The sequence below is a fragment of the Oryx dammah genome, unplaced genomic scaffold (assembly GCF_014754425.2).
Source record: "Oryx dammah isolate SB20612 unplaced genomic scaffold, SCBI_Odam_1.1 HiC_scaffold_26, whole genome shotgun sequence".
Classification (NCBI taxonomy): domain Eukaryota; kingdom Metazoa; phylum Chordata; class Mammalia; order Artiodactyla; family Bovidae; genus Oryx; species Oryx dammah.
Window position 1 is genome coordinate 13,594,499 of NW_024070210.1, and position 26,285 is coordinate 13,620,783.

The window sequence follows — 26,285 nt, forward strand, 5'->3', positions numbered from 1 at the left end:
TAGTTAATACTAAGTTTGTTTACTGTATTATGTACCATGAGAATAATGAAATATGCTGTTTGCCTTCTACAGATAGAGGCATCAGTCCATAGCCACGAGATGACCTGAACCCTATAGAAAAAAAACCATCATTAAAATATATATATTGTATTTAGCTATTAAAAAATTGACTGCTTATCATCTACTCTGAAGAAACTCCTCTGGAGACCTCAAACAAACATACACACACACCCAAACCAAAAAAAAAAAAAAAGTAACAGAGAGAAGAAATTGTATACATATACAGTATAGAGATTTCCTCCTGCAGAAAAGTGCTGATCCAAACCTGCCCAGAGGAAATGAGTTCTTTTTAAACACAAAAAATGCAATCAGGGATAATCAGCAAGTTAACAACACACTTGCAAACACTATGGTCCCTAGAAAGGAAGAATGCCAGCTTCCAATGCCAGTTCTGAGAACAGAACAGATCCTTTGGGTGAAGGAGAAAACAAGTGTTCATGTCAGCTTTCAGGAAGAACTTTCTCCAAAGCCCAGAAGCTCTGGAACAGCAGTCGGCTCCAGGGGGACCTGCTTGTGGTAAGTGTCCCCAGATGACTCTGTGGGCTGGGGCTGCCTCCACCCCTCTTGCCCCATCCCTCCTCCAGTGGCCTCCGTGAGGAATAACAGAGGTCAGAAAAGGACTTCTTGTACATCTTGCATCTCCCTCTCTGGCAACCCACCCACAAGAAGGGAGGTGTGATGGCAGGCCCAGAAGAGGAAAGGAGCACTCTTGCGAAAGCCCATACTTGACCTACAAGGAGGCTCCCGAGAAGGTCCCCAGAGCGTCCTGTCTCCAGCATACAGCACCTGTGAAATAGACTCTGTTTTGATTTAAAGAAATGTTTTAATACCTGCTAGTAGATAACGTTCGTATCAACCACAGCCTGCTTTCGGAGTTGGGTGGTTTCAGGGAAAGCGTAAGGAACATCTGCAGACACTATTTTTAATTACAAATCCCAAGGCAGTAGGGAATCACCTGAATGAAGGGATTGTGGGAGTCTATGCTAAGACTCTCACCTGGACCCACCTACCTGACCTCCCTTGACCTGTTGGTTCCCAACTTTAGCTGCACAATGGAATCACCTGGGGGTGTTAGGAGGAGGAGGCGAGAAGTCCCCCCCAAAATGCCCTGTCTACCCATCAGACACCTTCCAGACAACTGTGGGAGGAGGGGCACAGCTGCAGGACTGGGTTGACAGCAAGCCTGGGTGTGGACCCACAGTCTATCAACCCTCATTCTTCTTTGCACAGGCATTCCTTATATTAGGGACGATAAGGAGAAAGTGAAGCGGAGTGTCCCGTCTATTCACAAGGGCCCAATTCTCAAGGGATCAGGAGGGCCATAGACAGCCACTTTGCCCCTTTCTATATGACTTCTGGCCTTGTACTGATCCTTCAACAGCCACTTTGCCCCTTTCTATCTGACTTCTGGCCTTGTACTGATCCTTCAAAGCTTCACCGCGGTGGAAAGAGCTGAGCTGGGGCTCAGATGCTATACTCGACTCTATCCAGCTTTTTGAGCAGAGCCAAACATTTGTGTAAGGAAGGAGCCCATGGTCGAGTAGTCAGGATTCTCTCCTGCTGAGATCTGATGGATTTTTCCATTGAGAGAAAGCCAAGGATTTCTACCACACCCTCGGGGAAGGAGACCCAATTATCTAACAGGCAGCTAAGGAGGCGGGTCAATGATAGAACTGGTTTCCCTCCAGGGGATCTTGATCCTTACCCAAGCTGTCAGGGGTGGGCTCGAGCCTCAGAGGGGTAGAGAAGAGGATCCTTACCTTCTGAGCACAGCTTGCCGCCATAGCCGGTGGTAGAACAGTCACAGGTGGGGTGTCCATCCAGGAGAAAGCAGATGCCGCCATTTTCACAGGGACGCTCACCGCAGGGCCCCTCGGCATCCAACTGGACACCCTGGCTTCCCAGAAGCCGGGGCTCTGAGTTGCCGTACTTGAGATCCGAGATTAATCCCTTGAAGCTGGGCATGGCCTGCACCCCATCAAGGGTCAGGGCAGACGGCCGGATGTCGGCGGGAACGCCGCCCAGGAACAGGTCACTGACCACGTCCATGTAGGGCCGCTGGGGCTGCAGCTCCGCGGACCGGCCCTCCCCGTCGAGCACCAGCACGGTGCGCAGGCGGTCGCGGCTCACCATGACGAAGTGCCAGCTGCTGTCGTTCACCCGCTTGCCGGACAGCACGGCGGTCTCCGCACAGTCCATGCTGAGGCGCAGCTGCACACGGCCGTCCACCAGGGAGAGGCAGAGGAAGTCGCAGACGCCGCCGTCGTCCAGGTAGAGGAGCAGCCCCGCGGACACGTTGGTCTTGAACTGGAAGCTGAGGTCGCTGCGCGTGCTGGCATCCCAGCGGAGGTAGCGCGCCCACTGGTTGGGGAAGCCCATGAACTCCAGGCCCAGGCAGAGCCCCAGCAGGGATCCCAGCAGGAGGCTCACCTTCAAGGTGAAGAACACCGAGTGCGTGGTGAAGCTCATTCTGGCGAAGCCCCAGGGGCCCGGAGGCGGGCAACGGCCCTCGGGGGACAATCCCCCGGCCCCACCTCCTTTGAAGTGGAAGGCAGAGAGGAAGAGGAGATGGCTGGGGGACAGAGAACACACAAGAGGGAGGAGGCACACACACACACAGAGGAGGATGCGGCAGGAGGAAAGAAAACCAGAAGGCCCCTGGTGGGCACCCACGAGCAAGAAGTTCAGTAAGAGACGGAGCGGGGGACGGACGGGGCAGCAGTAGAGGAGGTCGGCCAGGCGGGCGGGGGGACAGTGAGGGTGCAGAGTGGGGAGCAGAGTGTCTTTCTCCAAGAAAAGAGCTCAGCTATCCAATGTGGATCCGGAGGCCTCGATTTGGGCAGGAAAAAAAGTACACGGCGGGCCGGCCAGCGGGTGGAAGCCTTCAGCAATGTCCACCTCCCGGCAGCAGACCCCCAAACGGCCCAGCCAGGGAGGCTGGGGAGAGGGCTGGGGTCAGGGGGGCCGTGATGGAGGAGGAGCCAGCAGTCAGGTGAGCCAGGCAGAAGCAAGCCCAGGACCAGCCCTGAAGGTCGACCTCCTAGCAGCAGAGGGCCGCGGGGAGGGGAGCAGCCGGAAGTCGAGAGCTCAGGCAGAGCAGGGCCCGGGGCCGAACGGAAGCGGACTCAGGCTTCATGGTGCGGGCTAGAGGCGGTCTGGCCCGTAACCTGCCTCCCAGGACTCCAGAGAAAAGACCTGCAGGACGGAGAGGGGGAGAAGGAAAGAAAGATTAGGTCCCCGTGTCAGGAAAATACTGCGCCCTATTTCACAAATATTGATGGAGTGCTGACTGTGAGCCCAGCTACTCTAGTGAGTCCCAGAGCGCTTGGTGCTTTAAGTGGCAGGGAAGGCCCAGGGTCTTTCAGAGCCATGTCAGGACCCCAAACTCAGCTCCTAAGGATGCACTCAGGTTTTCCGCGTGCAAAAAGAGTATCAAACCCGCCAAGCCATAGCAGCACATTTTTACAATGTTCATATCACAGGGTCACGTGGCCAAAATTTATTTTTCAGGTATGTGCTAACATTTTAGATACTCAAATACACACATGCAGTTTTAACTTGTTTACCTATTAAAAGACGTGAACATGACGGTGATTTTTTGTTTGTTTTAGATTTTCCTTCCCATTTTGCCAAGCCAATGTCTGGTGTAGGCAGCTGAAGACAGATCCTCACCTTTACATTTTGAGGGAATTATTTATAGGAGTCAGTGAGAATAAACTAGAAGGTGGGTAATGAGCAAGAAACACTCATCTCTTAACTAAATGTTGGAGAAAAGGTCTTGTTGGGGGGGCGGCAGGGAAATGGGCTTTGAACCTTTAAAAAAAAAAAGGCTGAGTATATCCTAGTTCTTGTATATGGAACTTGAGAAAATTTCTTATTTGAGTTTCTATTTTCTCACTCATAAAGTAGAGAACATAATAGCCTTTTTACAAAGTTGGAGACAGGATTCGATGCAATCATGTATTAGAAGATTCTAGCATGAGACTATAGCCACAGTAGGGAAGCAATGAACGCTACCTCTTTCCTTCCTTATTTGTAAGGAAGGATGAGAAGGGAGGATCACTGGTGTATGTCTGTACGTGTGAGTGTATGTCTGCAAAGGGGGACAGTATATTAAAACGTACATTTTTAAATTAAAAAAAAAAACAGAATGAGCAACAAATGAATAGTTAAGGAATGCCACAGACCTAGAGCATATCATGCATGTTTTATACTGATTGTAAATGCACCAGGACCCAGTTAAGGGATGGCCGACTGAAGGCAGACTTTGGTCACAAGGCTGAGAGGAGACTTCTCTGTTCGCATGAGAGCAATGAGTGTAATTTTCAAGAGTTATGCAGGTTGCTGCTTATTAATCGACAGGCTTGACAATTCACCATGGTCGCTGTCAGGCCACTGTCGACTGTGTTTATGATGGCCGCATTAGCAGAGCTCGTTATTACTCATGCTTTGAAGAGGAAAACGCTGTTCCTTAAGCAGGAACAAACACCTATTTCCAGTGAACACACAGCCCACCCAAAAAGAGGCTGATTAAATCCATGATAAGGAAAGCCTCTGTGGTATAAAACGTCCTGTACACACAGTGTTTCCCAAAGCGTGGCATGGGCGCCTCCAGGCGTGTGAGGAAGTCTTAACTGGAACATGAGCATAGCATGTGCCAACACATGCAGGCTTCGCACAAGCACAAGCCAAACCAACGTTTAAAATGCCAGCAGTTTTTGGACCCCCCTGGGGCTTCCCTGGTGACTCAACAGGTAAAAGAATCCACCTGCAATGCATGTGCTACAGGAGACATGAGTTCAATCCCTGAGTCAGAAAGATCCCCTGGAGGAGGACATGGCAGCCCACTCCAGCATTCTTGCCTAGAGAATCCCACGGACAGAGAAGCCTGGCAGGCTACATCCAGAGGGTCACAAAGAGGTGTCCATGACTGTAGGTGACTTAGCATGCATGCACGGTGGTACAGTGGATAAGAATCTGCCTGCGGATACGGGGGAGGCAGGTTGGATCCCTGGTCTGGAAAGATTCCACAAGCTCCAGACAACTAAAGCCCGTGCACCGCAAATGCTGAGCCCACACTCTGGAGCGTGTGAGCCGCAACTACAGAGCCCACGTGCTCTAGAGCCCACAAAAAAAAAAAAAAAAAATCAGCAAGTTTTTGAGCTGGTTGATGACACTTTGGTAGCACAAAATCAGCTAAGCTAGAATATTTACACCACAGAAATAGGCAAACATCACAAATCAGAATCTGAGAAGATGAGATTTAAGGAAAGCCTTGAAGGAGGATGAGAGAACTAGCTATGTAAATGTCTGGGAAGAAGGTTCCAGAAGGACTAGTGCAAACACTAGTGCACTAGTGCAACATCCCAGGGGAGAAGAGAGACCCTTGTGCCCAAAGAGGGCTTCCTCTGCTCCTGATATCTGCCATGTATACATAATTTTTTAATCAAAAATTTTAAAATTAATTTATTTTAATTGGAGGCTAATTATTTTACAATATTGTAGTGGTTTTGCCATACATACATTGACATGAATCAGCCATGGGTGTATATGTGTTCCCCATCCTGAATTTTTTAATCAAATTTTTGAAAAGGGACCACTTTTAGGGAGTGTGCTCAAAGGACAGCTGCTTTCCTATCACTCCCTCCATCATGCATCTGATCTAGAAGAGTGGGGAGCAAGGCAGACATGACGAGCAAAAAGCCCAGGTCTCTCCAACGAAGTATCCCACGCCGGGAAATATCAATGAGCCGAGAACGTAAAGATCACATGGCACGGATGGAGCCCACGGTGTCTGAGCTCCAGAGGCTTGGGAAAGTGTTTTCTCAGGGACACTACCCCTGGCTGCCGCACCTCCTTCTCTACTTCCCCTCCTGCCAGTTTAGACCTAGGAGTCTAGCTCAGGCAAGGCCCAGGCTCAGGTGGCTTCAGTCAGTGGGACCCCCTTGGTGGAAGGCAAGGACATGGAGATGGAGGGCCCAATGACATGGATGAGCAGGCACATGGGAGTCCCTCTAAATGGATGGCCCCAGAAGCTTTTGGACTAGATGTCAACCCTCTGGGCCTCAGAAAGTCACTTGTGTGTCTGCAGAAATTAAATGACTTGCTCAGTTCAATGTAACTACTTATTGAGCTCCGATTCATCCAGTCGCTCCTGGATGTAAGCAGAAGAAGACATGGTCCTTGCCTTAGGGGCATCACAAAGTAGTGGGGCAATGTGTACTTTAGAGACAAAAGCAGAACAATAAAAGAGTCCACGCTATGAAATCTCCCTGGGGGCACAGACTGCTTCACTCTGGTGCTGCCCAGGACCTTGGCTCCCGTGGAGTGGGAGCTCGAGACAGATGTGTATAAAGAATGAACAATAAAAGAAGCTGAAGAGCGTCCCTGAAGATCATTTGTGTTTCATGCGGTGACCTCTACACTTCTCTGTTTCATACAATGACAGCAATCCTGCACCTCCAGGCTTCCCTGAATGCCAGGCTCAGATGACCCCTCAGGACAAAGCAGCACACGCCAAGTGATCTGGGGTAACACATGAGTTAGGAAGTAGGCTGCCTAGGACCACTCCCTGTGTGGAGGATCATGGGAATTTACCCCGTCTGCTTTGGGGTGGTCACTCAACCCTGCCTGATGAGCCTCATCCATCAGATTGACCATCCTCCCCTCCTGCCCAGACCAGCGCTGGAGATACCGAAAACCAAGCGTTTTTTCCCTTCCACAGGCGCTAGGCAGAATCTGATTTCAGGACTGGTAGCATCAGAATCAGGTTAACCTAGACTTGATGCCCTATGGACACCAAAATTCTCTCCTAAAGCTCTTGTATTGCTTTCTTGGACCATGGACCTTCCTGTGACCTCTGGGCAACTGTTGCAGTAGCCCAGGCTAGAAATGACCTTCCAGTTAATATCAAAGGCCTCAAGCCAACTGCCCCAAGCATCCACCCTTAAACTTTCTTTAACCCTCTCCTGGGACTGTGCTAGGCTCGAGAAATGGGGAAATGGGAGTCAGGGAGCCCCCTCGACCGGTCAGCCAACTGCTCCCCTCTCCTGAGCCACAGGAGGGCCCAGACAGCCACAGGGGCAGGGAGTTTGCTCCAATGCCTATGTGGAAGGCCCAGGCTGGTGCAGAAGCTCAAAATGCTTGTCTGCTGTCTGAGAACCAAGCAGGAGAGGGAAAGTGAGTGACATTATCTAATTGCCAGCTAATCTACATAATTATCGAACAGCATACTTCTTACGTGGGGTTAGCATCTTTGCAAATGTCTCATGATCCGGCTGTTTGGGAGACAGAAGGGCCCCCACACGACTCCAACACATGGGCTATTTACCACTGGCACAACGCGAAAGATCCGGCTGCCATGTGGCCTTCCACTGCCTCCCTATAGTTCCTCTGCTTCCTTGAGACAGATTCAGAGGAAAGTGGGGCCTGTGTTGAGAACCACGGACAGTGGGAAGGTGCGATGAAGGCTGTCTTTAAAGCCTCAGACTGGGCTCATCAGTTCCTCCTCTGGATCCTCCCATCAGCATCCCTCGAAAGTCCCTCATCAGGACTAGAAAGTCCCTCATCAGGACCACAAAGTCCCGATGATGGCTCTCTGTTGGTTCTACTTGCCTCCCTTTCACCATACCCTTTGACCCACTTTGAAGGTAAAATGATTTTCACCACCAATCTTGGTCCAGGTCATTTAGGTGGGGTTCATCCCAACCCCAGATCTTGGGACCCAGTTAGCCAATTAAGACAATCCAAACTCCTGCCACAGTGATTAGTTTAGGGATGGGTTTGTCGCCCAAACTGAGTCAAATTAGAGTTTACACTGGAACTTTTACTGGAATATTGGGGGAAGGACCCTTTTTTTTTTTAACCTCATTGTCAAACGATTAGAGTGACATCAGAATTGATGAGAGACAGCACTGTTACTAGTCAAGATAATCTTATCTAAAAATGAAGACAACAAAGAAGGAGAGTCAAGAAATGGATAGAGATGTATTTCCAGTGACGTTTCAGCACCTAGATGTAGCCAGACCTGAAGCCCAAAGGATCCTGGTTTCATCTCACAAACCAAAACTTTCTTTTTTCTTTTTTGCTTAAGCAATTTTGGGTTGGGTTGTGACCGGGAGTTCTGAATAACATGTGCTAGACCTTGGGGCTCCCTGGTGGCTTAGAGGTTAAAGCGTCTGCCTGCAATGCGGGAGAGAGACCTGGGTTCAATCCCTGGGTTGGGAAGATCCCCTGGAGAAGGAAATGGCAACCCATTCCAGTATTCTTGCCTGGAGAATCCCATGGACAGAAGAGCCTGGTGGGCCACAGTCCACGGGGTCGCAAAGAGTTGGACACGACTGAGTGACTTCACTCACTCAATGCTAGACCTTAAAAAATCTATCACAACGTATCAAGAGAAGCTTCCATTTCACATGGCCACCCATGCCTGTGAGGACTCCCTGTAACTTAGGAGACATGTCAGATTTCTCACCCCTACCACCAGTGTTCTACACCCACCCTGCCCATGTCCTTGGCAAAAGCAGAGGATGTGGGCATGCTCTATCCCCAGGTGCTTTGAAGGGAGTTGCAGGTTCATTTTTGCACAATGGCGTCAGAGATTCGCTGTCAACCAAAGTATGTTCCTCTTGACACTGCACCACTAGGCCAGCCCTCACACTTAGTACTCTCAATCTTAATTCTACAGCAGAGACTCTACTTCAGGAAGTGGGGGAGGTGAAGGCATGAATTCTCTCCAGGACATGAACATAATTCAGGGTAGTGATGAAGAACATGGGCTTTGGCACCAGACAGGGCTGGATTTAAACTCAGACTGTTATTACCGTAGCTATTTAGCCTTGGGCAACTCTCTGAGTCTTTGTTTATTTATCAGAGAGAGAGAGAAGGAGAGAGAATGATAATACCTATCTTGTAGGGTAGTTTTGGACTTTATTAAACTTTAAAATGTATAGCAGTATAACTACTTTCTGAAAATTGCACGGCAGTAGCTACTAAAGCTAAATATTTTTGTTCCATGACTCCACAATTCCCCTCCTGGGACTCCACAATTCCAATACCAACAGAAATGCTTATGTATGTCCAACTCAAGTCATGCACAAAAATTTTCATAACAGCACTAGTCATAATACCTGAAACCTAGAAAATAACCCCCATGTTCATCTGCAGTAGAATGAATTAGTAAACTGTCATCTATTCATGCAAAATGCCATACAGCCCTGAGAATGCCTGGTCCTATGTCCAGATAGTCACATGGATGCATCTCACAGAAGAGTGTATATCCTACATGTTGCATTTATACAAAGAACAAATCGAGGCAAACCAATCATCCTCTACTGATATATGTCAGAAGAGTGGTTACTCTCAGGGAATTAATGAGTGGAAGAGGGCAAAGCGGGTGAAGTAGTTCTGTTTCTGGATAAGAGTGGCGTTGCCCACGGTGCTTAGTTTGGGAAAAGGCATCAACAGGGCTGTACATTGATGACTTGAGCTCTCACCTCTATCTATGTTATACTTCACTGAAAACAATACGCTTTCTGATACATAACATGCTCGTTTATTATTTTATTTGTCATCTGAAGGAGAGTTTTAAAAGACACATATTACTGGTTTCATTTGGGGGCTGAAACTCCTTCCTTACAAATCCCTAAGTTAACACCAATCTCTTATCTAGGAAAATACGGGCAGACTGGGAGAGCACCATCCTTCTCTCTCCCCAGGCCACTTCATGCCCCAGTTCTCCCTTTCACGATTTTTCCCATCTAAGAGTCTCATCCCTCCTCACGTCTTCTCCTTTCCTGTGACATCTGCTGAGCTGCTTTGGTCTTGAGGTAGCTCCGCCACCAGGCTCACCCTATCCTGGTTTGCTGTCCCTGCCCTTCAGGGAAAGGTCTGAAGATCTCAATTCCAGTCCATCAAGGGCATTAAAGTTTATGTTGTGCTGAAAAGGGAACAGAGGGTGGAAGAGAAGAGACTTTTTTTTTTTTTAAGTTTTGAACTATAGCACTTCTTGAGATACTAAGTTTTCTGTAAGAACTAAGACGGAGTCACATCAGACTAAAACAAATTCCTTTTCTGGGAATACTCATTAATGACAGTAGAGACACAATGGAGTCGTATATGGACTTCTGCCGATCTTGGGGAAGTTTCTCATGTTATGAGGGATGTAAGGTGGACAGAACCACAAAGACTTGTCACTGGCTAAAGAGCAGCATTCAAAGATGGTGTGGTGGTTAAAGGCTTGGGGAGGCAGGCTCTCATCTGAGGTCAAGCCCTGGATGAAGGGCTTGATTCATATTCATCAAGAGCCTGGATGAAGAGGGAAGGGCTGTGGGGACAGAAGCCCACTCCCCAAATGGTCATGGTTGTGAATGAACTGACACGAGAATTAGAATGTGGGATCTCGCTTCCAATTGAAGGCTGCCTCAAACCCCTAAGGCTACTGCTCCTGGTTGTTGAGTTGGCTCTGTACATCCAAACACTTTGGTACTTCAAAGGTTCAAGAGGTAACAGTACGCTTGAAGCACAGCCTGTGTCTAACAAGAGGAAGTCTAACGGAGATAAATGGAAAGTTAGACAACTTGATCCTCCAAAATAAACAACCCATGAAGATAGAAAGTACAATGCTCAAAATTCTCCAAGCCAGGCTTCAGCAATACGTGAACCGTGAACTTCCTGATGTTCAAGCTGGTTTTAGAAAAGGCAGAGGAACCAGAGATCAAATTGCCAACATCCGCTGGATCATGGAAAAAGCAAGAGAGTTCCAGAAAAATATCTATTTCTGCTTTATTGACTATACCAAAGCCTTTGACTGTGTGGATCACAATAAACTGTGGAAAATTCTGAAAGAGATGGGAATACCTGACGACCTGACCTGCCTCTTGAGAAATCTGTATGCAGGCCAGGAAGCAACAGTTAGAACTGGACATGGAACAACAGACTGGTTCCAAATAGGAAAAGGAGTACGTCAAGGCTGTATATTGTCACCCTGCTTATTTAACTTATATGCAGAGTACATCATGAGAAACGCTGGACTGGAAGAAACACAAGCTGGAATCAAGACTGCCGGGAGAAATATCAATAACCTCAGATATGCAGATGACACCACCCTTATGGCAGAAAGTGAAGAGGAACTAAAAAGCCTCTTGATGAAAGTGAAAGAGGAGAGTAAAAAAGTTAGCTTAAAGCTCAACATTCAGAAAACGAAGATCATGGCATCTGGTCCCATCACTTCATGGGAAATAGATGGGGAAACAGTGGAAACAGTGTCAGACTTTATTTTGGGGGGCTCCAAAACCACTGCAGATGGTGATTGCAGCCATGAAATTAAAAGACGCTTACTCCTTGGAAGAAAAGTTATGACCAACCTAGATAGGATATTCAAAAGCAGAGACATTACTTTGCCAACAAAGGTCCGTCTTGTCAAGGCTATATGGTTTTTCCAGTGGTCATGTATGGATGTGAGAGTTGGACTGTGAAGAAGGCTGAGCGCCGAAGAATTGATGCTTTTGAACTGTGGTGTTGGAGATGACTCTTGAGAGTCCCTTGGACTGCAAGGAGATCCAACCAGTCCATTCTGAAGGAGATCAGCCCTGAGATTTCTTTGAAAGGAATGATGCTAAAGCTGAAACTCCAGTACTTTGGCCACCTCATGCCAAGAGTTGACTCATTGGAAAAGACTCTGATGCTGGGAGGGATTGGGGGCAGGAGAAGAAGGGGACGGCAGAGGATGAGATGGCTGGATGGCATCACTGACTCGATGGACACGAGTCTGAGTGAACTCCGGGAGTTGGTGATGGACAGGGAGGCCTGGCACGCTGCAATTCATGGGGTCTCAAAGAGTCAGACACGACTGAGCGACTGAACTGAACTGAACTGATATAGGAGACAAGAATTGAGGAATGACACAGAAAAGAGGTTTTGTGGTTGCCAGATAACCAAATGCAATTTTAGACTCCCTTAATTATGATGTAACTTGTAAGAAAAAGGACAGGAATATCTGTGTCAATTTAGTACTAGTCATTAGATTTTAATTCTGAGCTCCACTTTTTGAGAGAGCTGTAGGTGAGTTAGAGGGTAGTGAATTGGAAGGAAGTATTTTGTTTGAAATTTTTAAGATCATGGAGTACCCATGATGTAGATATATCACATTTTGTAAATAACTCAAACCCTGCAAGGTACTGTTATACCCAGTAGAAAGGAAAGTGTGTGTGTGTGTATTAGTTACTCAGTCATGTCTGACTCTTTGTGAGCCCATAGACTGTAACTGGATAGGCTCCTCTGTCCATGGGATTCTCCAGGCAAGAATACTGGAGTGGGTTGCAATTCCCTCCTCCAGGAAATCTACCCAAGCCCAGGTCTCCTGCATTGTAGGCAGATTCCTTACTGTCTGAGCCACCAGAGAAGCCCAGAGAGGAGAGACGTGAGACCAAATGATGTAAAGAGCTAGACCGAAGGTGAGAAGTTGGATCTGCCTAGTATGTGCTCGATAAGGCAGAGGTCAATCTGTAAGGTCCAAACAGAATACAGGTATTAGACTGAGTACCCCTTTCACAGAGGTTAAAGGCATGGCCTCTGGAGCCAGACCTCCTGAGTTCCAATCTCAGATATACTACTTGCTTCCTGTGTGACCTAGAGCTAGTCACTTACCCTCTCTGAACCACAGTTGCCTCATCTATAAAACAGAGTTTTAATAGTGAGTTACCATGGTGGGGCATGTGATAAGGGTAACCCCCAGAGCAGTGCTGGGCATGGGTAGGCACTAAGTACATGCTAGTCGCCACTGCTGCTGCCGTTGGTGGTCGTCTTTTTAAACCTCATCCCATGACACAGACAATGTTAAGAGTCACACCTGAGTCTCTGTGTGAAGAACCTGTGAAGTACCAAAGTGTTTGGATGTACTCAACAATACCAAGAGCAGTAGCCCCAAGGGTTTGAGGCAGTCTTAAATTGGAAGAGAGATCCCACTGCCCTCAAGGATAGAACTCTGTCCAGTGAATGGAAGTTCTAGAGAAAGTGGTTATGTCTCTGCCTTACACACAGACCACCTCCAGATGAAGCGAACTACCCCATCACTGGAGATGTCCCAAAAGAGATGGGACGCTCTTTGGAGTCGCGTGTCCAGTACGATCTAGATCTTTGTATGAGGTGCAGCAGAGTCCAGAAGAACAAAAGATGATGCTGGCATAGTGTGGCCAGGGCAGGATTCTCAAGGGAGGGGGACTCACATGGAAACTTGAAGGACACGGGGCTTAGGCAACTGAAGAGAAGTCTGCTGTGGAGAAGAACACCAGCCCAGGAGTCAGATCCAGGCTCTGTCTTTCCACTAACTACTGGGCAAGTGACCTTCTGGGAAACTCTGTGAGCTCTCCAGGTTTTGTTTCTTCTCTTAAATTAGAGGGAACGATGAATACACCTCCCAGGATGGTGTGAACACCCAAGGAAGTAAAAGCTACACAACCTAAGGTAATAATCGTGCCTTCCTACCATGCGGACACTCCTCTAAAGTTCGCACCCAAAGTAACTCATGACATTAGTCTCTTCCCCACCTACCACTTCTGCGCCATCCCCAGGGCAGTCCTGAGTTTTCTAGCGGGCCAAACCCAAGCACAGCAAACTCTTCCCCCCAACCACAGAACTCAGGCCTTGCAAGGAGCTGAGGGGTTCCCCAACATCCCACGTGCAGCCAGGACCTCGAGAGGCTGTGGTCACTCCCCCTGCTCACCTCCTCCCTCCCCCCACCCCCTGCTCTCCCAACCAGCGGGCTTTCCAAGCCATGGCTCGGAAGCCATCTGGCTGCTGGGAGAGTTAATAATTTATAATGAAGATAATCACCCTTCAAGATCCTTGCCTCTTGGGACCATGAAAAAGGACTCAGTTGGGAGTCAGTGAGTTCTTTACATGAGGGGACAGGGAGAAGGAAAGAGGGGAGGGCGGGATGGGGGGAGGAAACAGTGAAGAGAAAGGGAGGGGGAAATCAGCGGGGTGCTCAGCTGACCTTGTTCCCCTAACAGAGGCAGGGGTGGGGAGGAAAATTACTTAGTCCGAGAGGACAATCTTATCCAGCTTTTGCAGCACCAGCCCAGCAAGAGTGCCATTTATGGGGCTTTTCTTCTAGCCAACTCTCTCTGCACAAAGAGAAAAAAAATCAAACACATGCAAGAGATGGGGAGAGAGGTGCAGACCAGGGAGAATGAGCCTGCCCGGCAATCACATCTGGGGCTGCTGGGACGGCGCTTCTCTGTTCTCTTTCCAGGGCACAGTGAGGCCCCCACGGTGCTAATTATTCCCATTACTTGACAAATTCTCCATTAACAAAGCAAGTGGGGCCAGAGCTGGCGGGGGTAAAGCTGAAAGGACTCACAGAGGCTCTGGGCAGACTTGAGAGGTGCAGACCCAGACCAGAGGGTCCCCAGCTTCATCAGGGGGCAAATGCAGGGCCTGGCACAGCCCCACCTGTAGGGTACATCTTGGAGGTGTGGGGTGCAGACCGGCTTCCTGCCATGTAAAGCAATGGAGGGGAGTGGAGGAGCACGTGAGGGCGGGGACAGGGAATGCCTTCTCTAGCAAGGATGATAATGGGGTGGGCACTGAGCCCTGACGTCTGGGGCGGGCTGAAGACAGCCTCTCTCAGAAGAAGGCAGAGCTGATCAGTACGTTCAGGTCCAAGGAAATGGCAGTTTGATCCTCCCATGAGTTTGGAAAGGCTCACTATTCTCCAGGCGCACACGTCTTATAATAATAGCAGCAACTACATGTATCAGTAGGCTTCCCTGGTGGCTCAGACAGTAAAGCGTCTGCCTGCAATGCGGGAGACCAAGGTTTAATCCCTGGGTTGGGAAGATCCCCTGGAGGAGGACATGGCAACCCATTCCAGTATTCTTGCCTGGAGAATCCTCTGGACAGAGGAGCCTGGTGGTCCATGGGGCTGCAAAGGGTTGGACACAACTGAGCACATGGGCACACACAAATTGTTACCAATCCTCATACTCTGTCCTGTAGAGAGACATGGACACCTGGAGGGTGAAAGAGATGAAGGGAAGGCAGTGGCAAGGAAAAGACACAGCTAAAGGGCACTCTTGGGACCCTCCCAGATCAGGGCAACTTATTAGCAGCTTCGGAGCTTTGAAGGAAGGTGGGTACGGTGCCTGGCACAGAGTCAGTCAGAGCTAAATGTTTGCTAGCTCAACTAAGGTGAGGAAGCAGACAGAAATTAGAGCAATTCAAGGGACAGACCTCTGGATCAGACCACTGGCAGATCAGATCTGGTATTTCATTCCTGACAGTGTAACAGGCACAGCTGCCCCCCACTGAAGATCAAGAATGTCAGAGCTTAAGAAGACAGTGAAAGTCACTTGATTCAAACCCCTCATTCTGTAGACAAGAAAGGGAGGGAGGGAGGAGCCTGGGTGGTGAAGCTAGTGACCAAGATCTCACCACTGGGCAGTGCAGAAGAGGCATTAGACCCTAGGGCTCTGGACCCTTTGTCCAGGGATCTTTCCATGAGAACAACAGCTTTCCCTTCTTAGATCATCAAGATCCTTATTTCTTCCAAAAGAAGAAAACATAACACATCAAAACCCAAAATATGACATTGAAATGCAGAGTTGCTTCTGTAGAAGTGGAAGGTGAAATCTCCTTTTCCTCCACCTTGACTTATGGAGTGGTTCTCAAGATTTTATCATCAAAACCTATAGAGTCCCAAAGAACAGTTTCAAAACCACTGCACCATATCAACCTCAACATATAATGGGCTATCTCTAAGAGCTCCCACTGTCCCCTCAGAAAGTCACAAAGAAGCCATCATTTATACAAACTTTTCTGGAGCAGATTTGCCTTCTTATTCATACTAGCTTGGGACTAAGTACCATAATTACTGAAGCCTTCACAGGGGCTAGCATCAGTATACCCATGACAGGACACATTCCTCCAAGTTACCAACCTCTGCATGAAAGGGCTGCCTATTATTTGTCTTGAGTTTCTCTCCAGCAAATTTCAAGTGATGTCCCAGCCACACACACCACCCTCACCCTCACCCCCGCTCTGGTATTCTGGAATTTTTTCTAAGAGCTAGACTATAGAGTCACACAGAAACAGATTCTTATCCCAGCTTCACCACTTAGGAACTCTGTAAACTTTGGCAATTACTTAATCCCTGTGAACCTCAGTCCTCTCATCTGTAAAACAAACTTTCCTCTGGAGCAGGAACTGGCAACCCACTCCAGTATTCTTGCCTGGAGAATCTCATGGAAGAGGAGTCTGGTGGGCTACAATCCATGGGGCCGCATAGAGTTGGACACGACTGAGCGACTAATGTGTGCACATCGAGTCTTGTGAGCGCTCAGTGAAGGAGGCAGAGTGTGTGCTCATAAAGCTCCCAGCAGAGACTGGACCACAGAAAGTGTTCAATACCTGTCAGGTGCTCCAGCGCCATCATCGCTACTTCTCTATCTTATTCACACGATTCTAGTATTAATGGCCAAACTTCACCTCTCTATCTCTAGACCCTTTGCCATCTAACATTACTACACCTGACACCAAGCTCAGACACATGGCTTGCTTTGGCCGGATGGGATGTTAGCAAAAATGACATGAACAGAGGCTTGGAAAGTAGTTTTACATTTTCTTCTTGCTCACTCTTGTTCCTCTGCCATGAGAACATGCCCGAGCTCACCTCCTAGAGGATGAGACATGTAAAATAGAAGTGATTCATTACAAAGAGCCCCAGTTCTGAGGCAGCTAAAGAAAGAAAGCCCAAGTTCTTAGCTCCAAGTTTACTGTGAGTCCTTAACAGGGACCCTCCAAGCCTGTGAAGCCCATGATACGGTCCAACCTCATCAGCTCCAGCGTCACTGCCTTCTCTGAAGGACATCACCACAGAGAAGCAAAAAGGTGGGTGTCTGGTGAGCGCCCAAGCTAAGTGGTATGTCAAGTCAGTGGATCAGCACAGCTTCTGCATGCTGGGAGCAGAGAATGTAAAACAGGAAATACGCATGGACACTGTCTTGCATAACATGCGTGAACCAAACATACAGACACTAAGTACCTATGAATGGGAAAGTCACTCAGTTGTGTCCGACTGTTTGCAACCCCATGGACTGTAGCCTGCCAGGCTTCTCTGTCCATGGGATTCTCCAGACCAGAATACTGGAGTGGGTAGACATTCCCTTCTCCAGGGGATCTTCCCAACCCAGGGATCAAACCCAGGTCTCCCACATTACAGCTGGATTCTTTACCATCTGAGCCACCAGGGAAGGCCGACAGCAATCTCATAAGGCTTGTTTAAAAACAGTACACACTAATGTGTGTAAAGTACCTAAGAGTTTATAAAACACTCTCATCTAACCTTTATACCAACAAGTAAGGTATCCATTTTTTCAACTCTCTTTTATATATATGGAAGAAACTGAAGCTCAGAGAGAGAATGTGGCCTTGTTAAGGTTCATAGAACCAGTAAATTCAGGCCCTCGAACAGTAAGTCCTATGTTTCTATCATTATGTAACATTGATTAACATTAAATCACTATTTCTGGGATTTGTTAGATACAGAAGGTGGCTACATGAATTCCCCCTTCACAGGTCCACAGTACACTTCACTAAACAATCACAGAACCTTTCTATTAAGGAGGATGGAGCCTCAGACTCCCTCTCAACCCAACAATCCACCCATACATCAACTATAACATCCTTATTAAATGAAACCTATGGGCTCATCCTGCAGTAATTAAACACACTGGATGGCATAAAATGGACTCATCTATGCCACACTTTGTCTTACAACAGATAATGAGTTACTACATAATGACAAACTTTTCATCTATGGGACTAATCCAAGATTTGCAATCATTCAGATACAGTTTTCATCATCCTCAAAAGGTAGAAAGTTTCAGTGGCATTCTCCTCTACAAAGTTCTAGGTTTAACTTAAAAATATTTGGAAATTTCTAAAATAAAAAATCAGTATTACTTTCAAACACAAGGCTCTAAATAGTCTATCAATGTGGCTTCAACTTCAGGGCTCAGTGAATAATTCTGTAATATTTATGGTCTTTTGCTTATGATACATTATTACACGATTGGGACTACCTCTAATTTTGCATTAATTTCCCACTTTACTTATTAGTACCTATTTACAGCTTAGCTTTAAAAAATCTGCTATGTTTGAAAGATAACAAAGTTACATCTCTTCTTTAAAATACTCCACCTCTCGAAGCCAGACCGGGCTTTTGTTTTTCTAAGCTAAGGAAGTCTTTTCATAACAAGAAAGGTGAGAACCTAAGAGAAGGTGACCAGAGGGAGTTAAGAGACCATCATCTTCTTTTCATTCAACGCAACTCATGCTTATTCATGCATTCAACAAACCTCCAGTAAACACCTGCTACTTACCAGGAACCACATAAGGGCCTGAACTCTCAAAAAAACCCAGCCAGAGCTTAGGGAGTGAGGGGAGATAAGCATGCAAGCAACAATCACAATGGGAGGTGATGGACTTTCACAAAGATGTATGACTGTTACATGAGCAAAAAAGATGGAGCCAATGACTAGCCGAGACATAGAAGAAGACTTCTGAACTGCACTCCAAAAATTGAGGGCTTTTGTTAGATCATATGGGGATGGTATGCCAGCAGAAGGAAAAGCATGAATAAAGGTAGATAGAAGTCAAAGATCATGGGATACTCAGGAAATAATACCAAGTTCTACTTGGCTGGAATGTAGGGTGGGTAGGAGGTAAGAGGGGAGAAAAAATGTAAAGCTCAAAAGCCATGTTGGAGGCAGAGTTCAAAGGTCTTAGGTGCTAAGTTGAGAGATTTTTAAACAGAGAGAATGAGATAAAGTCTGCACATTACAGGTACTAGTTTTAAAAGGAAGACATGAGGACACAGAGAGACCAATTAAGATGTGATTGCTCTTATCCAGAAGATACGGAAAGAGCCTGAACTTGATCCCTATTCCTAGTTCTTAACCGTCCATGGCCATTCCCCACACACCTGAACAGCCCGCCAACACCAGAGACCACATCCTATCCATGTAGATAATCCAACAGAGGGAGAAGGTAGCTAATAGCCCCATTCCAGATTCAGTGCTTTCCCTTGGAACTGCCTGATTTTCAGAAGTCCTGACTCTTGATTATATTGAAATGTTCAGACCTCTCAACCTCTGGCCACATGCCTACACAACCCAGTGCCTCAGTCCCCAGGCCTCCAGAGATAGTTATCCTAGATGCCTGAAATCCTCCCTGGGGTGCAGGGTGCTCAGGGATAAGCCATGGCTGCTCTAGGAATAGTGGACCAAAATAGAAGCTTAGCGGGTACGACCCAGTTCTGAAACCTGAAAACTCATCTCCAACATCACCGGGACAAAGGATAACCACATGCCTGAACCCATTGGGTGGTTCAGGTAGCCAACCCCATCCTGAGCACAGAAAAAGAAAAAAAAAAAGAACACCATGAAGTTTGGTGCAAGTGCCCCTATGAAGGTGAGATGGGGATGACCTTCAGAAGAAATTCTACAAGGATTATTCCACCAGAATTAACCTCAGCCCACATCTCCTAAGGGCTTGCCTGGTGGCTCAGCTGTAAAGAATCTGCCTGCAAGGAAGGAGACCCAGGTTCAATCCCTGGGTCGGGAAGATCCATTGGAGGAGGGCATGGCAACCCACTCCAGTACTCTTGCCTAGAGAATCCCATGGACAGAGGAGCCTGGCGGGCTGTAGTCCACGGGTTCGCAGAGATTCAGACACGACTGAAGCGACTTGGCAGCAGTAAGCAGCGGTAGCACATTTCCTAAAGCGTGCTCTTTAGAAAACCAATCCCATGAAATACTCTAAAAACAAAAAGGGAAAGAAAAGTCTTCATGATCAAATACATTTCAGAAACATTGCTAGTAACAAAATGTTTGTCCATCTTCATTGACAAACATTCGTGTGTAGAAGCCTGATCCCCAGTGTGCTGGTTTTAGGAGGTAGGGCCTTTGGGAGGTGATTGGGCCTGAAGGGAGTAGGGCCCAGTAAGGAGAGACAGGAGACAGCTTGCTCCCCACTGCCTCTGCTCTCTGTCATATGAGGATACAAGAAGACAGCCATCTGCAAACCGGGAAGTGGTTCTTCCCCAGACACCAGATCTGCCTGTACCTTGATCTGAGACTTCCCAGACTCCAGAACTGTGAAAAATAAATGTTTGCTATTTAAGCCACCCACTCCATGGTATATTTATTATAGCAGCCTGAGCTGACTTAGACAGATATCAAACTGTTTTCCCTGTTTTAGAGATTTTTTTTCCCTATTTTAGAGACTTCCAATGAACAATAGAATATGAAAGCTTCCAAGAAGCCTTGTAGGAAAGAAATGTGAATGAATCGTGTTGAGCCTCCCTCTTTCGAAGATGGGCAAACTGAGGTTTGAAGCATCTCCTTATAGCTCTGCAATGTTAGTTACTGTTCCCCAAGCTGCAAGTGAAGATAAGCAACCATGTGCAAGGACCATGCCTTATTCTCTATGAATGCCCAGGGCCTGGTCACCAGCTTGATATTCAAGAGGTCCCTAAATATTTGCTGACTGGTATGGGCAAGAGCAAGTTTGGAGTTCTTTTAAGTGGAGAACAATACATAAGCTTTAAATATTTTATCATTCACACCTTCATCCACTTGAAAATATTTATTGAGCAACTATTATATGTGTGCTGCTAGCATGCAGGAAAGAGCCATGAATAAGGGAGGCCCAGGCTTTACCCTCAATAAGCTTACGTCAGAGAGGGAAGGTCAGGAACCCTTGAAAGGTAGTAACAAGCTCCACAAAGATCAAGTGTAGGTTTGGGGTGCTCCAGCCTCCTCCATCTTTCTTCTAGAGTCTCTCTTTCTAAGGATGGATGCTATTTTTATTACTGGATCTCCATTAAAATAGTTTCCTTCCTACACCCACCCTCTCACTTCCTCATTTATAGTGAAAAAAAGAAAAAGAAAAAGGAAGGAAGGAAGAAAACAAAAAAAGAAAATTTCCCAATACCCCTTCAGAGTAAAAGCAATTGTGAAATCCCAAGTATAGTATGGAGCTGTGACTACCTCTCCATGGAAACGTCTCCTCCCAGGAAGCATCTGCCCTTCTCAGTTAGTCAGAAAGAGCCAGCACACAGAGCCCCATTCAAGGCAATGTGGGGGCTGGTCTTTACAACACCTTCCCAAAATAATAAGGCTCCCAGAAGGTTTACCTTGGGTCACTCAAGCTCTTCTAGCCTCTGTGTGTGTGTTAAAATGTATCCCCGAGGCTAGGACTGCCCCACTCAGGCAATTGCTCTCCAGCCTCTTATGAACTCTTCCTTCTGTAACCTCTGCAATTCCTGCTGTTCGTATTTGACTTCTCATAGCACAAAACCCTGTATCTTCTCTAATCGGATGGTTTCTTTGCCAAACACTTTAGTGGAGGCTCTCAGGGTGGGAGCTGAGTGGACAGCATCCTTTCTTCCCACCTTTGTTCTTCTGTTGTCATTCAAGGCTCCTGTGCCATCTGCAATCCCATCCTCTCTCTATCCTCATAGAGCTTATCTACTACTTGTGGTAGATTAGGTTATTGTTTGAAAACATTCGCTTACCAACCCAACTACCTCCAAGGGGAGCGTTTACTTCCCCACCCCGTGACTTTGGCCAAAGAAATGTTAGCAGGCATGACGTGATCAAAGGCTTGAAAATTGCTTGTTCTTTTGCACCTCTGGTTCATTATTTGAAGAGGAGCCTGAGCTAGCCTGCCAGTCCCAGGAGGTGAGTGATCAGAGCCATTCCAGCCAGCCCCCTGCAACCAGGACCAACCTTGATCAACTAGATCCCATCCAACCTGCGGATGCGAAATTAAGAGATTTACCCAGATGAGTCTGGCCCAAATATGCTACCTCCTGATGTGGAACAAAATCAGCATGTGCTATATGTTAAATCCCATCAAGATTTTTATAGTTATTTGTTAGGTAGCAAAAACTGACCAACACATCATTTCAAGATTACTCTGCCACACTTCCTGAGACATTTAACTGCACCCTGACTCCTACCATCACGTACAATCCCCGTGTGCACGATCCCCTGGTTTCCTAGCCCTTGTTCTCTTCTGCTCCATAACCATGACTTTTACCCATATTCTCTTCATACCCACCTGCACTTTGACCTCACCGAGAACTAGTTCTCTACCAAACACCTGGCTCAGAAAAGTCTCGCTTCTATCTCCCGTCTCATTCTAATCCTCTTCTTTAACATGATAGAGCCACAGCATCCCGTTCTTGCAGTATGCTGTCCCTACCCCACTGTCTTCGCTGAACTTCTTACCTAGAAGTTCATGGGCAATCATTCCCTCACCCCTGGGACTCCCAAATCCAGCCGATAGTCCTCCACCTTGAAGGAAGTCTAAGCATGCACGCCCCTTGCCCCTGAGCAACTGATTGGCACCAGAAATCAAAAGCTCCTCTGTGCCACTGAGTACAACTATAATTCCGTCCCTCTCACACTCAGTGACTCAGCAAGCCTTAAACTTTTCCCCAATCTGCTGTCTTCTTCAGCTCTTCTAAGCCATTTTCACCTTCCCCACTCAGCAAATGCTACAGGGGCTTCTATTTTACTGAGAAAAAAATTGAGGCCTTGAGTCATGAAGGCCTGTAATTCCCTTCCCTTCAGCTCCCCACTTTTTCCTCTTTCCCTTCTCGAGGGAAACCGGCCAAGAATGACCCATCCTCAGTGCTTTCTCCAAGCCGTCCCACCTTCCAGGACTTTGTTCCATCAACGCTTCCCCCTCTTCCGCACCCTCTCCACTCCTTCCCCAACCACCCACTGCTAGCAGCATGCTAGTAATCTGAAAATGAAACACAAATCTTCCCTTTTCTCCAACCTTTGAGGCAATCACAGTAATTCTTTTCTCCGTTAAAACTCATAATCTCCATTCCTCCATTCCTAGCCTCCTCCTCTGAAATCTGGCTTCTATTCCCCATGTGTCCCCAGCTCACAAAGCTCTCCCCAAGGTTACCGGAGGCTCTGCAAATACCCATGGGGCTTCCCTGGTAGCTCAGCTGGTAAAGAATCCACCTACAATGCGGGAGACCCCGGTTCGATTCCTGGGTCAGGAAGATCCACTGGAGAAGGGATAGGCTACCCACTCCAGTATTCTTGGGCTTCCCTTGCGGCTCAGCTGGTAAAGAATCCTCCTGCAATGCGGGAGACCCCGGTTCGATTCCTGGGTTAGGAAGAGCCAATGGAGAAGAGATAGGCTACCCACTGCAGTATTCTTGGGCTTCCCTTGTGGCTCAGCTGGTAAAGAATCCTCCTGCAATACAGGAGACCTGGGTTCGACCCCTGGGTTGGGAAGATTCCCTGGAGAAGGGAATGGCTACCAACTCCAGTATTCTGGCCTGGAGAATTCCATAGACTCTATAGTCCATGGGTTCTCAAAGAGTCAGACACAACTGAGCAACTTTCATTTCCCACGCGGTGTAGTGGTAAAGAATCTGCCTGCCAATGCAAGAGATGCAAGTTCAACCCCTGGGTCAGGAAGATCCCTTGGGGCAGGAACGAGCAACTCACTTCAGTATTCTTACCTGGAAATTTCCTCGGACAGAGAGCCTAGTGGACTGCAGTCCATGGGGTCACAAAAAGCCAGACACAGCTGAGTGAGTGAGCACGCATGTATGCCCAGGAAGTACCCAAAGCCGCGCCTCTTCTCCGCTCCCATCCCCTGGGGACTTCGGCTGCTTTTGACCCTGTCGAGCCCCCTTTGATGAATCTCCTGGCTCTGCGCTCCACCCGCTTCTTTGAAAATTACTCTTTTAAAGCCGCCTCACCTTTGAAAGTCACTCTCAGTGCTTTTCTCCGCCTTTGAATGTCAGTGTCCCCTGGTGCTCCAGCCCAAGTTCCCTTCACAAACTACCCACTTATGGTCCAGAATATCTCCCCCAGACAACACAGACATACCTTAACTAAAGCCAGATTCTGAATGCTATTTCCCTCCTCCTCATCCTCCCTTAGCAGTTCTTCCTGGCTTGTTATCTTTCTTTATATCTTCATCCACTCACTAGACACAGATAGAAACCTGGGTGTGATTCCATCAGCCCATGTCACAACTCCACATCCCATCAAGCTTCATATGTTCTGATGCCATCACTCAAATACCCTTCACTTCCTCCTCTCTCCTATCCTCTTTCTACATCCTTCTCTCCTCCTTCCCTTCCAACCCACCCACCCCGCTCACTCAGTTCAGGCCTATCTCTCTCATTTGGATTATTTCACAATCCTAATGACAGATCTTTGTATTTCCAGCTTCTTCCTACTCCCATCTCTCCTTATACACTGCTTCCAAGTCAGAATTAACTTTCTGAAACTCACATTTAAACATAACACTCCCATGCTTCTAAAGAAATTCCAAAGTCTCCTTTGTTGCCAAAAGGAAAGAGTCCAATCTCCTTAGAATCAGACTCCAGGATCAACTAACATTTTTGAAATCTTACCAGATACCAAGCGCTGTTCTCATTTTATTCCTACAGAAACCCACTGCTGTGTCAGTACTTCAATTTTAGGGACTAGGAAAACTGAGATGTCAAGGCTAAGTAACTTGTTCAAGGTCACACAGCTAGGAAGTAGCTAAGATCAAACAAAAGTCTTCTAACTCAGATTGGGGTGCGTTCCACTGCATCCTTCAGTGATCAGTCTTTGAAATTAATAACTTGGACTTTGGCTGCATCACAGTCCATGTATAGCTGATGAAGCTCCTCAAAAGCGGCTTCCTATCTCCAAATTTGTCACCCTATTCAATTTCTTCTGGAAACCAAAATTTGCGCGGACCTCATTTTAATCCTGGGCTTTCGGGTCCTACCAACCTTAAACTGGAGCTGTGACACAATTCCATTCTCCCTACCAGCTGGTCAAGAACTCCTGGGACACCTGATACAGTATATTCTAGGAAGATTAAGTTCTTGGAGAGAATTAACATCCCAGATAATGGGCCTGCCTTCCAACCAGCACTGGGAGCATCTAATAGTCTTGGGTTTTCAGACTTACAGATAGCATGGAGAAATAAAACATGATCTTTCCCCCAAAAGAGAGCAAGCCTAACATGGGACATAGGGTTATCAATATTTTCTTCATCAGACAAAGGCATTTTTAAAAACAGCAAACTATAGATCAGTTTAAAAATTATAAGACACATTTATATGTGTATTATATGTATTTTTATCAATGTGGCTAGATCTAAAAAAATGTTGAAGGGGAAAACAAAGCAAGACAGAGAATATGTTATGATACTATTTATATAAATTAGAGGAATATTTAGGCACAAAAATACAATACCACATATTATTTATTCAGGCTTGTAAATATATGCAAAAGTATGAAAAACATTTCTAGAAGGATATCAATATCATGGTAGTGCTTCTCTCTAAAAGAGAGTTTCTCAGTCTAGGAACTATTAACATTTTTTTAGATCAGATAACACTTTGTTGTGTGTTAAGGGCAATGAGGGCTGTCCTATACATTGTAGAATGTTTAGTAACATCATCCCTAAAATTGCCCTGGTTGAGAACCACCTTGCTAAGACAAAGGAGAGGGTGTCACTGAGGAGAAGATGGTTAACAATAATTTTAAAATATATGTCTGTATTTTTATCCTTAAAAAATTCTTGAATCAAATGCATGTCATTTGTTATTCTTTTGAGTGATAAGAATATGAGAGGTTTACTTTCTGAATATTAAACACTTATAAGATAAAAACCTACCATCTCTGATAAAACCATAATTTCATAAAAAAGAATGACATTTAAAAAATCAAACGAGAAAAAAAAAAACAAGCAGAAAGGATCAACTAAAACATAGTGTCGTGGGTTAAATCGGGTCCCTCAAAAAGATAAGTTGAAGTCCTAACCCCAGGAAGCTGTGAATGTGTGACCTTCTTTGGGAACAGGGTCTTTGCAGATGTCATCAAGTCAAAAGAAGGTTAAACCAGAGCAGTTGTTGTTGTTTAGTCACTAAGTCATGTCTGACCCTTTTGCAACCCCATGGACTGTAGCCCAGCAGGCTCCTCTGTTGATGGGATTTCCCAGGCAAGAATACTGACGTGGTTGCTATTTCCTTCTCCAGGGAATCTTCCCGACTCAGGGATGGAACCCACATCTACTGCATGGCAGGTGGATTCTTTACCGCTGAGCCACTGGGTCCTAAATCCAATGACTAAGCAGCAGTATCCTTAGAGGGACGGAAAGATTTGGACACTGAGAAGCAC

General features: G+C 46.8%; 1 protein-coding gene across 1 annotated transcript in view; it reads right to left on the reverse strand.

Annotated features, from left to right (window-relative positions):
• Nucleotides 1-1,765: 1,765 nt before the first annotated feature.
• Nucleotides 1,766-26,285, reverse strand: part of LOC120852657 (neurexin-3-like) — a 74,055-nt gene continuing 49,535 nt past the window's right edge. Inside the window, exon 2 of the mRNA XM_040225991.1 lies at nt 1,766-3,255. Coding sequence (XP_040081925.1) covers nt 1,774-2,529 — 756 coding nt within the window. The 5' untranslated portion in view covers nt 2,530-3,255 and the 3' untranslated portion in view covers nt 1,766-1,773. The remainder of the gene's footprint in view (nt 3,256-26,285) is intronic.